This window comes from Balaenoptera borealis (assembly GCF_965194805.1).
Source record: "Balaenoptera borealis genome assembly, chromosome: 18".
NCBI classification, from domain to species: domain Eukaryota; kingdom Metazoa; phylum Chordata; class Mammalia; order Artiodactyla; family Balaenopteridae; genus Balaenoptera; species Balaenoptera borealis.
In genome coordinates, this window is record NC_138877.1 from 15,161,426 (window position 1) to 15,176,003 (window position 14,578).

Here is a 14,578-nt window from a genome sequence, read left to right on the forward strand (position 1 = left end):
CGGGCGGGCGGCCGGCTAGCACCGGGAGCCGGGCGAAGGGGGCACGGTCTCAGGTAGGGGGACTCCCGAAGACCGCAGCGCCAACGGCGCCAAAAGCCCTTCCTGGTTACCCCCAGAGCTTCCCCCGGCTCGCGGGGGCCTTCAACGGAGCCCGTCGCGCCAGAGTAAACTCAACTCTGCGCCGCCAGCTGAAGCCACTCTTCGCGGAGAGCCTATGGAGGGGTCCTGATGTGGGAATGTAGGTGTCCATAGCGGATGCCTGGATGTCTCGGAATTGGATGAAGTTGAAGTCTTTCCCAGAGCCTGAAAGTTATTAATCAAACCTTAATTCTAAGGTTTGATTGTGCTAATTTTTGGTTGTTAGGTCTGAATTTAAAAGAATGAACGTCGAGTGGTTAAGGCATATCTACGGGCGCCACGATTTTGGCGGACTGGAGAGGTCCACAGCGTGGACCGTCCGAAGGGTGGTCACGGGTTAAACCCGGGGCACGCGACATGGGGATGAGGAGGGGGAAGGGTAGGGGGAGGCGGGCGGCGGGAACGCGCTGGGAATCCGGAACCCCAGTTCTGATTTTCTTTCGCCCTGGTCTTTGCTGCCTTCTGGTTCTCTCCTAGGCGCATTGGAGCTAGGAGCTCAGTGCAGCGACGAACCGCGTGGACCTGCGGCTGTCCGGGCGGCCCCCAGCCACCTGCCGATCTTTCTCCCTTGCCTGGATTCCTGTCTAGTCATGGCGAGATTCTGGGTGTGCGTAGCCGGCGCTGGCTTCTTTCTTGCGTTTCTGGTTTTCCATTCGCGTTTTTGTGCCTCTCGGGTGAGTTGGGTAGTGAGGAAATGGCTGTCGGGTGTGTGGATAGCAGGGTGGGGAGACCGTCTTGGGATGGCGGTGGAGCTGGTTCTCTCACTAGTTCATCTCAAAACCTGCACCGGGGGCCGAACCGCCGACTCGTTGCCTGTTTCTTAGCGTTAAAACGTTTGTAATACGGTACATCGCCATTTTCCTTATTTTCCTCGTCTTTCCCAGCTCCCGCTACATCTTCACTTAGCTTTTAAAATTTCCTGGAGAGCTGAGGAAGCCCTTTACCGGCTGGATGTGGATTGGCCTAAGTATTCAGAATACTTTACCGGAGCAACATTTTGTGTTGCCGTTGACTCCCTCAACGGATTGGTGTACGTAGCCCAAGTAGGTAAAATTGGGATTTTGTTTTCAAGTTATGAATACAAAGAAAACAGTTTTCCTGTCTCACCGAACTCAGTAACTGTATACGTTTTTATCACGCCAATTGTGGAATTCGTTTTTTGAGTTAAAGTTAATACTTTGGTTTTGAACGCGGTAGAGATTAATAGTGTAAGGTTTTATAGATGGTTTTTTAAACGTTACTAAATTCCTCGGTTAACCTATAATTTTTGTTTCTCTCTGCCAAAATAAAGATTGCTTCCTTAAAAGTGATCCTATCTAAGCAGTTATTTTTGTATACCTTCAGAGAGGGGATAACATCCCAAAGGTATTAGTGTTCACAGAGGATGGATATTTCCTACGAGCCTGGAATTACACAGTTGACACACCTCATGGTATATTTGCAGCCAGTACACCACATGAACAATCCGTCTGGATCACGGATGTAGGAAGTGGTATGTGTAGTAATACCTGTTAAATTATCTTGCTAGAAATCACAGCTTTGCCCATGTTCTTGCTTGTCCATTTTAAAATCAGAGTGGCCGAATCTAATTGTAATTCCTTTAATGATTCGTGAAATCGCTTGTTTCTAAATCTTTAAACAGTACTTCTGTAGAATCAAGACATTTAACAAGGAGGCTATAATTATTATGATCTTTCCTTTAAGTTGTCACAGGGCTTTTGCCTTTTAAAATATCAGTTGCTCTTCCTAGATTAGATAATTCTAAACTTCTTCTGTGAAGCAAAATAAAATGGCGATCTCTAAAAGCTAATGAATAGAGTCCTTGCCTTTAGTTTTCCTTTACCATTTCTCTTTCAAAAGAAATTATGCTGATAACAGAAGTTATAATAGGCTAAATGCCTAATAGTTTTAAACAGATCTGATGTGACAATACAATGAAAAATCTTTGACTTCAATTCTTGCTATTGAACCACATGCTTTAAAAAGTGAAAAAAAAATTATTCCAGGTGAAACAAAAGAGAGAGAGTGAGATTATGCTGAGAAACCAGAACTGCTTTCTTGCCCAAAGTACGAGATCTGCAAAAACTGCTGGTGTTAATGTTTCTGAAATCCCACTGACTTCAGCATGTCTGAAACCTTCCTTCTGTCGAATATTTTTAGTAGAATGTGCTGCAAAACAAAGTAAACACAGTTGAACTTAAAACTGTGAGATAAGTTTTCAGAGATAACTGTTTGCTTGTGCTTGTGGCTTAAGAGAAGATGGTATAAGAGATAACCTGGTATTATTTTAGGATCTCAGGAAGGAAAGAGATCTTAAAATATGTCTAGTCTTACTTGTCCCAGTTATTCTGAAGGTCCTTCTGTTTCCCCACTTCTGGCTAATTCAGATACCGTTTTGGAATTAAAGAGGTCTCAGTTTTTTTAAGAAGTGCCCTTACCACATCTGTTCTCAGAACCCAAAAGATTTCTGAGCCTCAGCCCCGTGACCCATTTATTTAAAGCTGTATTTTGGGTGGTAAGATTTTGGTTAACCCCCCAAAATCTAAGTTATCTCTGAGTTCATTGTTAGACTCTATGAAATTTGATTATTTTCACTTTTTTTTTTTTTTTTTTCTTTTCGGGATTCACTGTTAAAAGAGGCCATTACTTTTTAATTCGTTCCATTCATGTGATCCTTTTTTATAAAATACTTCACTGGTTCCCAGAAATAAAAAGAACACACATGGTCTCTTCATTCTTTCCATTATAGCTTGTTTTTCCACACACAGATCTGGAGACAGTTTTTCTATTCCTTCCTATATTTCAGAGAATAAATTCTGTTCAGTAAAAACATGGCTGCATATCATAGCCATTAAAAAAAAATTATTTACTGGTATTCTATGTCTTTTCCAATTCCTTAGAGACTTTGTAGTGTGCTTTCTTTAATGTTTTGTTCTCTTATTATTGCTACAGACTTTAGCTCAAGTCTCCAAAACAAGTATAATAATAAATACAATTGTCAAGATAGGATTGTAATGCAAGCTGATTCACTTTATTTCCAGAGAGCCCGTTGTTTCCAATTTATCAGTTGAATGCCTACCAGTTAGTTGGTCTTGGTATGCCTTCAAGTTGGTTTCTGTTAACTGCTTTATAGTTTTTCCCTATTTGTTAATATTCCACTTTATACTTTTGCTTGTAAGATAATTATAACTCAAAGAAGTTTCAGTGTGAGAAGATAAGATACTGGTGATTTGGAAAGATCTATTCCTTTCTTAGGAAAGAAAAGCTAATGGGTTGAATTTTGTATTTGTTTCCACTAGGAGAAATGTAACTTAAAAAAGTCGGTATTGTTATAAACCAATGTTACCGCAATAAAAAAAAAAACAACTTAACACAAGAATAGATATAAATGACTTTTATAAACAAATAAACAGAAGTTTGTATTTTAAAGAACTTTTTCAGTCAACCACTGAAATTGGAGATCTGCCCGTGAATGACTGGAATAACAGTTTTCAAATATAAGTTGTTCGTTTTCCAGATCCTTCTTAATTTTCTTATACAAGTAATGCTTATTCAAGGTCATAAGATTAGAAAAAGAAAATGGTGTACCAGTACTTTTACATCATGAGCCTTCTGTTTAAGGAGTCAATTTTTTTTTTTTTTCAGTTTTCTTTATTTGGATTTAGAATCTTATTTTGGAGTACCTGAGGTTTTTATTCATGAACAGATTTGGCTATAACTAATGAAGCTCTATTGCTTGTCAAATATAACATTTAATTATCTGAGCCTTTTAACTTTTTATTGCTATTTAATTCTGTTACATTTCTGCTCTCAGCTTACTTGAAAAATGTGAATGTTTGTACAATGGTTATATTTTTGAAATGTGCATGTCTATCTTTGTAGGACTCTACGGTCATACTATTAAAAAATACAATTCCTTTGGTGATCTTGTTCAAGTTTTGGGTACCCCAGGCAAAAAAGGCACTGGTTTAAATCCCCTGCAGTTTGATAACCCTGCAGAATTATATGTAGAAGACACAGGGGATATTTACATTGTGGATGGAGATGGAGGACTGAATAACAGGTTGATCAAATTGTCCCAAGGTACGTGGCTTAGTTTTGTATGGTATTATTGCAATACTTTAAAACTGAAGGAACTTTTTGGCCAATCCAATATAAGAATGTTACTTAATAAGTTGGATTTAATTTGTCTGATACTCAGTATAACTTCAGTCTTTGCCTCTACCTTCACATTTCCTTCTTCTCTGTGTGTCTCTTTGTCTCAGATCTCCTCTCCTTTCTCTTATAAGGACACTAGCCATTGGATTCAGGGTCTTCTCTAAATCCAGAATCACCTCATCTCAAGATCCCTAACTTATAGGAAATAGGGCCTTTGCAGATACAATTAAGGTCACATTCACAGCTCTGGAGATTGAGACTTGGACATATCTTTTTCTGGTGGGGCTGGGGAGAGGGACACCTTCAACTCAGTACAGGGGAATTAAATAAGACGGCCTACAGAAACATAATTTTTAAGCTCAGAGGAATGGTAATACCAAATAACAGGTTGGTTATAAGGGGAACCAGTTTCAGGACGAGGTTGACATGAACCCTGAACAATGGTTTTGAGTTATGAAAAATTCAGGTGGAAACAGTCATTAAAGAAGCAGATTAATTGCTTGAAACAGGGAAAGAATTTTTTTAAGCATACAGATTACTCAAATGGGTGTATAAACAGAAACCTAGGAAAACATAATCAGCTGGGGGTATAACTGAATAGTTTGTAACTTGTGACATAAAATATAACATGTAAATGCATAAGGTATTCTATATGTTGTTCTGACTATATATGTGTACCATTTATAGATTTCATGATCCTTTGGCTACATGGAGAAAATGGGACAGGACCTGCTAAGTTCAGCATTCCTCACAGTGTTACAGTTGATTCTGATGGTCGGGTAAATATACAGCGTCGCTGTAGACTGTCTGAATATATGGGGGTGGTGCAGAGCATGGATATATGGGCACACGGGAGTGTCTAGACATTTGGATACGTGTGTATGTTAGTGGATGTGTGTATCTGGGTACGTCTGAGCAATTCCTCTGGGTATATCCACATACCCTCTTATAAATGTTTGGGTCCTGTAATGAAGTTCCCCAAATATTTAGAAATGAGCAAAATAGATCACCTCTGTCACTTAAAGGATAGAAGAAGCAAATAATGGAACAGGATATAAGTGAAGTTGCCTGAAAAAAAAGAGTTGTGTTGAGAACGTGTTGATCAAAAGGGAGATGGAAGAGGTTAATCTTGGAAGCTTGAAAAAGGGAGTGACCAGGCACACTCTAGTTCTCCAAGTGACCTAGCTCCACTCTGTCTGAGGAACAGAAAGCTTTAACCAACAAATTGCAATTTCTTTTTTTCCCACCTCTGTCTGTCCACTACCACCTCTTTTGCTTTTACACACCTTTAAGCATACATGTCTCTTTTGGGGAGTCACCTTCCTGTAACCAAACCCACCTAAAATGTTTTATATTAGTTTCTCCACCTGTTTTCCTGTAGCAGCCCTTACTTTCCCATTATAGTAATTATCACACTGTAAGATGATGGTTAAATTGTCTCCCCTAATAAGAGTGTAGGCAGTATGAGGGCTGGAACTGCATCCCTTCTGCTTTCTATGTTAGTGCCTAGCCCGTAGTAGTCGTCTTACATATTTGTTAAATGACTGAATGCCTTGGTGCGCAGTGGATGCATCAGACTATCTTGGCTTCACGCCATTAGAAATTTAATTCATTTCCACTTCTGATTCTGTGCTCAGCAAGCAACCTTCTGATTATGGCTTGGCTTCCTATGTTAACAGAGTGAGAATGTTTTGATCATAAAGTCTTCAAGTATTTCCCGTTGTAGATAGGAAGATAACTGAACATATGAACTTGTCTGTAAATTGGGAGCTAGAAAGTTGGAATTCTGGTTTTGCACATTACCCTCCTGAACCTGATGAGCCACTCCCCTCATGGGGTAAGAACAGGGTCAAGTTCCTGAGTCGGCAAGACCTAGACCCAGGTCAGTTCACCATGGTGAGGAATGTCCTTGGAGGTCATTTGATGGGGATACCAAGTGATGAAAAACGGGCGTGTTCATTTCTGGATGCTTGTGTTTTTATAACAACAGCAGCAATGCTATTGTGGCATTTAACATGATTAACTCATTTAATCATCACCTCAACCCTGTGTGAAAAGTTTATTAGTTCCAGAGTTAGATTTGTTGTTTCTTAAACCAGGTTTCTCATAATAAAAATCTGTTGAGTAGGAAAGATAATGCTAACGACCTATAGTGTCGTTCAATCCAAGGGTCTAAACTGTATTTCCTCCTTGGCCACTTATCTAAGACAGTAATCCCAAAATCCTTAAGGAAACTCCTCTTTAGTAAAGAATCATAGATCAGGAAAAGATCTAAGAAATTACCTTACTTAGGGATCAACAGCCTTTCTAAAGTGATACACTGAGTCTTTATTTGTTTCTGACTAGAGATGAATTCAGTGGCTACCAAAACTCACACGCATTGACAAAGATTTAGTCAGGGTTACCCTGAAGAAATAGTCCTGAATCCACAAATCCCAGAACTCCAGGGACCCTCAAAAGGGGGAAGTAGAGGTCAGCATGTTTGACCCACCCTGTACACATGCCACAGGTTGCATACATCAAATACAGTACACAAAATGTCATTTAGGTCCAATCTGCCTTCCTGTTTGTAACAACAGTTTCCTTAAGAACTCATGACAGCCTATAGCAAACCTAAATTAAACCTACTGTTAGCCCATTATCATGCTTTATATGTCACTAAAATCTCCCAAGCTTCCTCTTTAGTTTGGCACTTCGGTTTGGCACTTTGGACATACCCTGGTAAATAGCAGGTCGAGGTTTAATGATGCGATACGAGTGAACAGCTGGCTTCCCACTGGCCTGGGCTCCTAAAGAGCAGGGCTGCTTTTCTATGTCTTTGTCTTGTTAGCTGGCCCAGGAACCAGCAAGTCAACAGGGCTCAGTGACAGCGGTTAGAGGAGGGAATGAATGAATGCTGTCACTTCTCGGTGTCTCCTGATCCTCTGCGTTATAGTGGAGTACTCCAGCTTTTTAGTTAGCCAGATGTTTAGTATAGTAGAGCATTCTAGGCTTCGGGTTAAGACAGATGGCCATACATGGCTCTCTGGCTTCTTGTAAGCTCTGCTTAAAACAAAGTATTTAACCTTTCTGCATTTGAGTTTCTTATCTGAAAATGGGGTTTTTAATATTCTCTTCTTTGAGGTCCTCTAAGTCCTCAATGGGAGTGTTTATGAAACTAATGAAAATAAACATTCATTCTCTCCCCCTCTTCTTTTTCTTTTTTTGGGTTCCCAGGTGTGGGTGGCAGACCGAGGCAATAAAAGAATTCAGGTGTTTGATAAAGACACGGGGGAGTGGTTAGGAGCTTGGAATAATTGTTTCGCAGAAGAGGGACCTTCTGCAGTCAGGTAATCGTTTCTTTTTGTTTTAAAATGCTTGTTTGATTTGGTTTATGTTAAGTTTCTCTGAAGAGCTAGCTGAAAGTTTAAAACATTTACTGTGAATTTTAATCAGGGAAAAAGGAGAAGGAAAGAAGTTTTCAGAGAACATGTAATCATATTTCAAATCCCAGGCAGCGTGAGTGCGGTTAAACTCCCAGCACGCTGTGGGATCCAAGTATCAGAGATAATAAAGGCTGGACCTTCCTACATCCTCTGCCCTCGAGATGCAGTTTATTTTTAAACAGAGAATGAAAATAAAAATCTTGAGTCTGTAGTTTCAGACCTAGCCTGACACCGATTCTCCATTAGTTTCATCTTTGTGTAATATTCCAATATTGTTAATTTCAAAAAAAAAAAAAAAACGTAAACGAATCTTTGGTTAAGTCTGTCATCACAAATCTCTTGTTCCCTGCGAAGCAGAATCAGATCAGTTTTCAAGCCCCCTTGAAAGAACCCTTCAGCAAGCAGGTCCTCACTGTCGTGTAGCACTGTAGGGGATGCACGTGTTGAAAAAATAAATATTTATGTTAACTTTGCCCCGGTTGGTTATGTGACATGTCTTCCTCCTTAGATTTACTCCCGACGGGAAGCACTTGATCGTAGCCCAGCTGCATCTGAGCCGGCTCTTACTCTTGGCGGCGCCCCCGGTAGGAAGCGTTGGCGACTGTTCGGTGACCAGCACGATCCAGCTGGCGGATCAGGTCTCACCTCATCTCTTAGACGTCAGTGGGAAGACTGGAGCCATCTACGTAGCAGAAATTGGAGCAAAACAAGTACAAAAATACGTCCCTGTGAATAGCTATTTCTCTTCATTCGGTTCGTAACTGTTTCTTTCCCTGAAGGTCTTTCAAGTGGAAGTTCAGATTTGCAACTTTGGGGCATTCTTGTGACTTTGTTTCACACATGAGTGCATAAGGATATTTTAATGAAAGAAACGTAACTCTAATGAAAAATGGGATGGGGAAGCGGGACTAAGGTGGTAGGTAACCCAGTAATATACCCTATAGACTCATTCTCCCTGGTGGGGGGGAAACACAGGAATAAAAATGGGTTTGCAGGATAATTTATTGAATTTCACATAAACAACACAAACCTTCACTTTATTCACTTAGTAAAAAAATGAACTCCTTGAGAGATGGGGTCAGATGGGGTGTTGATTAACGAGAACCCACAGGGTGCCAGGTCCTGAAGGTTCAGGAGTGAGGAGGCCGGGCTGTCTGTGTGCCTTTGAGTAGCTTTGAGTCCACAAAACACGGCAACAGCAACGCGCCAGGGAAGCAGGACTTTCAGAAGGAGGGGTGTTATGTCCGAAGCATGGAGAGACCTTGCAGGGGGTCTGCTTGAGCTCTGACTTGAAAAACTGAGGAGGAGAGGACGACGTCCAGGTACAGATGTTAAGAAAAGTGCACGCCTGTTGGGAACTTTGGTAGACTTTCTTTTACAGGCCCAACTTGGCTTTGGTCCTTTAGCTGTAGGATACGTAGTTTCATCCTTTAAGTATAGGAATAAAATGGCTAGCGTCTACGCACTTTACCCAAAGCGGTTTTTACAAATAACTGGAATGGTTTTTAAAGGTAGCGTTAAAAATAGTTCCTCTCAGTGTCGCCACCTTCCTTCTTTCCTTCCTTCCTTCCTTCCTTCCTTCCATCCATCCATCCATCCATCTTTTTTTTACATGAACTCTGTCCATTTCTAACATTTGTCTACCTCAAGGAAGTTTTAGAATTATTTATGGGAGAATGTGTGCCAAACACTTGGAGCTATTAAGATGAAGAATTTCCCCCCTTTCTATTTCTATGTCTCTTTTTTGCCCCTTTGAATATTGGCCTCCCAATTAAGACCATTTGTTCAGTTTGTTCTAGTTCATTCTAGGTTTGGAAGGAACCTTGCCATATTACAACCTTTCAGATCATTCTTCGCCTTTTCTCGTATCAGCCTCCCTCTTTATCTCAGTGGTTTCCTGTAAATTGAATGGCAAGTGAGAAATCTTGAGCTGACTGTCCTCGTTACCTGTTAGGACTGGCGTCTGTTTTCCAGACCTCGAGGAACTTACACTTCTGTCATATCTTGATGCAGTGAGGAAGGTAAATCTACCAACAGGAAACTCCCTCCTGTGTTCCAAGGCCATTGATATGTGTTTGTGCCACTGGTCAAGCCGTGTGATCTAAGTGAGTTGCCTTAGTTTTCTCTTCAGTGAAATGGGGACATCATTGCCTTTCCTCCTTCAGGAAGGCTGTGAGCATCAGATGTGCAATAGGTACAAATGTGCCCTTTGAAATCTGTAGCTCCAAGTACATTAAAGTCATCTTATTAGCAAGGGTCCTACTAAATGTGCTCTTTACCTGATACCAGCTATCAGTTTTGCCTTAATTTTGCATTTATTGCTTTTTTTCAAAACGTATCCTCACAAACTTTATGCAGTTTAGCCAAATCGACTTGGATGAAAGGAAGTAATTTGAGGTTTTATTTGTTTTGTTTCCAAGCCAGGACAAGAAGTGCAAATGTCTCTTTGAAAGAATATAGGTTAGATTTTGTCATTTCAAAAATGTTGTATTTAACTTTGTTTTATACCAGATTTTTATAAAACTTGCTGAAAGTATTGTTTCCATGTGTCCTGCTAAAAGTGTTTATTTTATTAGCATACTTGTAATTATGGTATCTCACTTTTTTCCTTTGGATTAATTGGTTAAATTAATTGAATGAGAAATGTGTTGTATTTTCTATTAAAAAATAAAGATAAAAGTTTTGGAAAGAATGCAATATTGTCTGATTTTCCAATTAAAGTTTGATTTTATTGTTATAAAAGCAGTCTATAATTTCTTTTCCATTGAAGAATTTCAACAATCATGAAATCACAGGTTGAGAGTATATCCTCTTCATTCACAGTTGAAGTGAGGGCTGAAGTGTGTAAATATTGCTAGAGGTTGCTTAGAAGACTTAATGTGGCTTTTTTTTTTTTTGCTGCGTTGGGTCCTCGTTGCTGTGCATGGGCTTTCTCTAGTTGTGGTGCGCGGGCCCCTCTCTGTGGTGGCTTCTCTTGCTGCGGAGCGCGGGCTCTAGGTGCGCAGGCTTCAGTAGTTGTGGTTCGCGGGCTCTGGAACGCAGGCTCAGTAGTTGTGACGCACGGGCTGAGTTGCTCCGCGGCATGTGGGATCTTCCTGGACCAGGGCTCAAACCCGTGTCCCCTGTTTTGGCAGGCAGATTCCCAACCACTGCGCCACCAGGGAAGCCCCCTTAATGTGGCTTTTAAGATGGTGGGTGGGTACAAATGATAGTAATAACTAGCTAACTCTATACTTTTGCATTAGAAATGGAATCTCTTTACATCTCTACTTTGTAGATTTATTCTGGGGGGGAAGGGGTAGGGTGTTCTAAGTTAGAAAACCGAAGGCTATAGGTGTCTTTCTTAACCTCCACTACAACATCGGGTCTTTAAAATGGAATATTTGCCCATCAAAGAAACCATGTATGCAGTGCGACGATAAGCGAAGGAGACCTCTATACTTTGTGCTCAGGTCATATAACAGATTAAAAGACCACTTCAAGCAATGTGGCTGTTAAGCTAAAAGCAATCAAGGCCTAACGTGTTTTGCCTTCGTTGGTTTTAAAACATTGGATTTTAGAGCAGGATAGATTGGATAGCTAACACTGGAACGGAACTCTTTTTGACTTACTTCACTCTGTATGACAGACTCGAGGACCATCCAAGGACAGAAATAAAGATGCAGACGTAGAGAATGGACTTGAGGACACAGGGAGGGGGAAGGGTAAGCTGGGACGAAGTGAGAGAGTGGCATGGACATATATACACTACCAAATGTAAAATAGATAGCTAGTGGGAAGCAGCCGCATAGCACAGGAAGATCAGCTCGGTGCTTTGTGTCCACCTAGAGGGGTGGGATACGGAGGGTGGGAGGGAGACACAAGAGGGAGGAGATATGGAGATATACGTATATGTATAGCTGACTCACTTTGTTATACAGCAGAAACTAACACACCATTGTAAAGCAATTATACTCCATAAAGATGTAAAAATAAGTAAATAAATAAAACTGGAAACTCAGATTTTTGCTCTTCAGACTCACCAAAGTAAATCAATCAAGTCTTTTTTAAAAAGTCAGAATAAATCACATGTATTTATACAACAAAAATGTACGAAACAACAAATGTATGAAGACAATTAGGCAAGCATCTTCTGCCCTAGCAGTTCACTACCTAGGTGGGAAAACAAGCCACACAAACCCCCCTTACTTCTCAGGCTGTTTCTGGGAGGTGCCCTTTGGTACTTGTGTTACATTCCTGATACAAAAGAGGGCAGCAAAGTCCAGCTTATGATAATCGTTTCTTGAAATCAAATGTGGACATCTGTTGACTTTCTTTATACTTTGCTTAAAATCTGAGGCTATACTGTTAACCACACTTAATTTTTCTTCTTTCCCTTCAGTTTGCTTACATCTTGAGGAAATTGGTTTATAGGTGACATATTTTCCAAGGGTTGTTGGAACTTTCCACTGTTTTCATTGGACATGGCCATGTTTAAGAAAAAGAAAGGTGAAATCTTTTCAGTAATTCAAACTAACAGCCAGAAGTGAATAACTCTTTTTAAACATTTAAAACTGTAACCTGAAAGGTGTATTTAGTGCAATAGAAAATCTATTTGTGTTAGCAGGGAATTATTCCTTTTCTCCCTACTAGCTTTTTGTTGTTGTTTTAACATTTTGCTCTGTGGTTACTGACTCTTTCACGGATGAGCAAAACGGATTATTTACAAAGAGACCAAGTCATTTCTCTACCATGCACTTGCCCATAGAATCCCTGAGTTTATTAAGTAAATTAATCCTCTGAACATTTAATGACATGTAGATACTCTTTGTATGTAAGAACTGAGTGGAATTTGAACAATGAAAAACAGCACTCTTTGAAACTTTTGTTTCTTCCATGTAAATAACGAAATGATATTGTTATGATTTAATTCTGCTTCAATGCAATTTGTAAGGAAAAGACACCATGTCAGGCATGAAACAAGCATGCTTTGAAATGAGCATGTTTTAGGTAGGTTGAGTCTTTTGAATAAAATCTTTTAAAAGGTAGATCAAATTGTATGTGTCACAACAGGTTCATATCCTAAACTTGCTTCTCAGTTTTCAGCCACTTCATTCTCAAGAAAGAAAATGTTAGTAGCATGGTGCATATCTCAGATTTATTCTTTACCAGAATCGATTACTATAATGTGTTATGCAAATTTTTTTCCCATAGGACTTTTATGTATTACAAATGGTCACAATCACCAAATTTTTATAACATTTTTCTTCATAGTATATGTACAGGAATATTTTAATGTTTTGATGTTTACTGTGTTTAACTAAATACTAATTTTTACTTAACTAAAGGGATTTAGGAGCTAATTATGTATACATTTGTTTTTAATCAACACTAAAAAATTTATCCAGTTTTTTTCTTTGTGGGGTGTGTGTGTGTGTGCGTGTGTGTTCAAGTGTGTGTGTAAAGGGCATTATGCCCAAATAGTTCAGAAAACTGTATCAAAAAAATTAACTGCAACTTACCATGGCTAAATGTAAGTTATATTCATTTAAAGAGTCATGGAAAATACCTGATTTGGCAACAAATTGTCTGAAAGAGATTTAGAAAGTTAGTTGACCAAAAATATTACAGCCATGTTAAGAAAAACTTGTTGCAATCTCAGGTAACATTGATGTAAATATAATGGCAAGTTTATAGATAGGATGGTCTGTGATCCTGGTAAGCAGAGCTGAGATCTTGAAGTTTCCTTTGGGATGCAGCATTTTAAGGGAGAATGCCACAAATAGACTCTAATCCCAAAGCAGATGACCAAAATAACACGGTGTTTGGAAATAATTCTGAGACCTTGACAGGGTGATTATGTAGTAGTAGAGTGAGCTTTCCTCTAGAATTAAGACAATGAGCAGAAATAACAGAGTGGCCAATTGGCCCAGCCCAGTGAAAAAGCCTTCCAGTGGAATGGATTGTGTTAATGCTGGGAGTGGTAAAGCTCAGTGGTTCAGAACTTGAAACCTGGAGTTAGGTCGACCTGGGTTCTGATCCAGGCCCTGCCACTTCACTTTCTGTATTGTTTTGAGATTCTCTGCTTCATTTTTCTCGTTCGTGAAATGGAAATAATAGTATTTTCCTCATAGGATTCTTGTGAGTACAAATAAGATCATGCATGTAGAGCATTACACCCATTCTCTGACACACAGGAAGCACTCACCAAACCTTAAGAGATTCACTTGCATTATTTAAGCCACAGATGGGCAGCCATGCCACCTGTGGGCAGAGATTCTTACACTGGGAAGATGGTGAGGCCAGATGACCTTCCCTATCGTATGATTCTGTATTTAGTCACAGTATTGAAAACTGAAGGTATAGTTGTAAAAACCTAAGTTATCTGTCATTTAGAAATGGCCACTTTTTAAAGACAGATTTTTCACTTTGCATTAAAGCTATTTATCCAACCAACAGGTACCTACATGCCAGGTACCAGGAATACAGTGCTGAGCAAGGTAAATTTTCTGGAATTTACATTCTACATGGGGAGACAGAACAGTTTGAACGGAAAAAAGAGATTCTGATTAGAATATGTGGTACACATTAACACTTGATTGGCTAAATAAACACCCATTCCCAACCTCCTCCCTTACCTTCCACCACCTTAGAGACTGGTGCTTGCTTTCTCAGCTAAACGGCATCTGGAGGTAGCCATGTGATGTGATATGGTCTGGCCAATGCGTATCACAATCCTGGCACTTGTGGAAAATCATTTGGTTTTTTGATTTTAAAAAAAGGTATATCTGGCACCACCATCTTCTCCCTTGAATTGAACTTGAATGTGATGCCTGGAGTTGCAGCAGCCTTCTTGGAACTATAAAGCAGCAAACCAA

General features: G+C 39.8%; 1 protein-coding gene across 1 annotated transcript; it reads left to right on the forward strand.

Annotated features, from left to right (window-relative positions):
* The first annotated feature begins 467 nt into the window (after positions 1–467).
* On the forward strand, positions 468–10,413 carry NHLRC3 (NHL repeat containing 3). Its single transcript, XM_082365623.1, has 7 exons — positions 468–812; positions 1,023–1,181; positions 1,483–1,630; positions 4,021–4,221; positions 4,984–5,075; positions 7,513–7,625; positions 8,230–10,413. Exons 1-7 carry the CDS (start codon positions 729–731, stop codon positions 8,480–8,482), a joined length of 1,050 nt encoding a protein of 349 aa, XP_082221749.1. The 5' UTR covers positions 468–728; the 3' UTR covers positions 8,483–10,413.
* Positions 10,414–14,578: the final 4,165 nt, after the last annotated feature.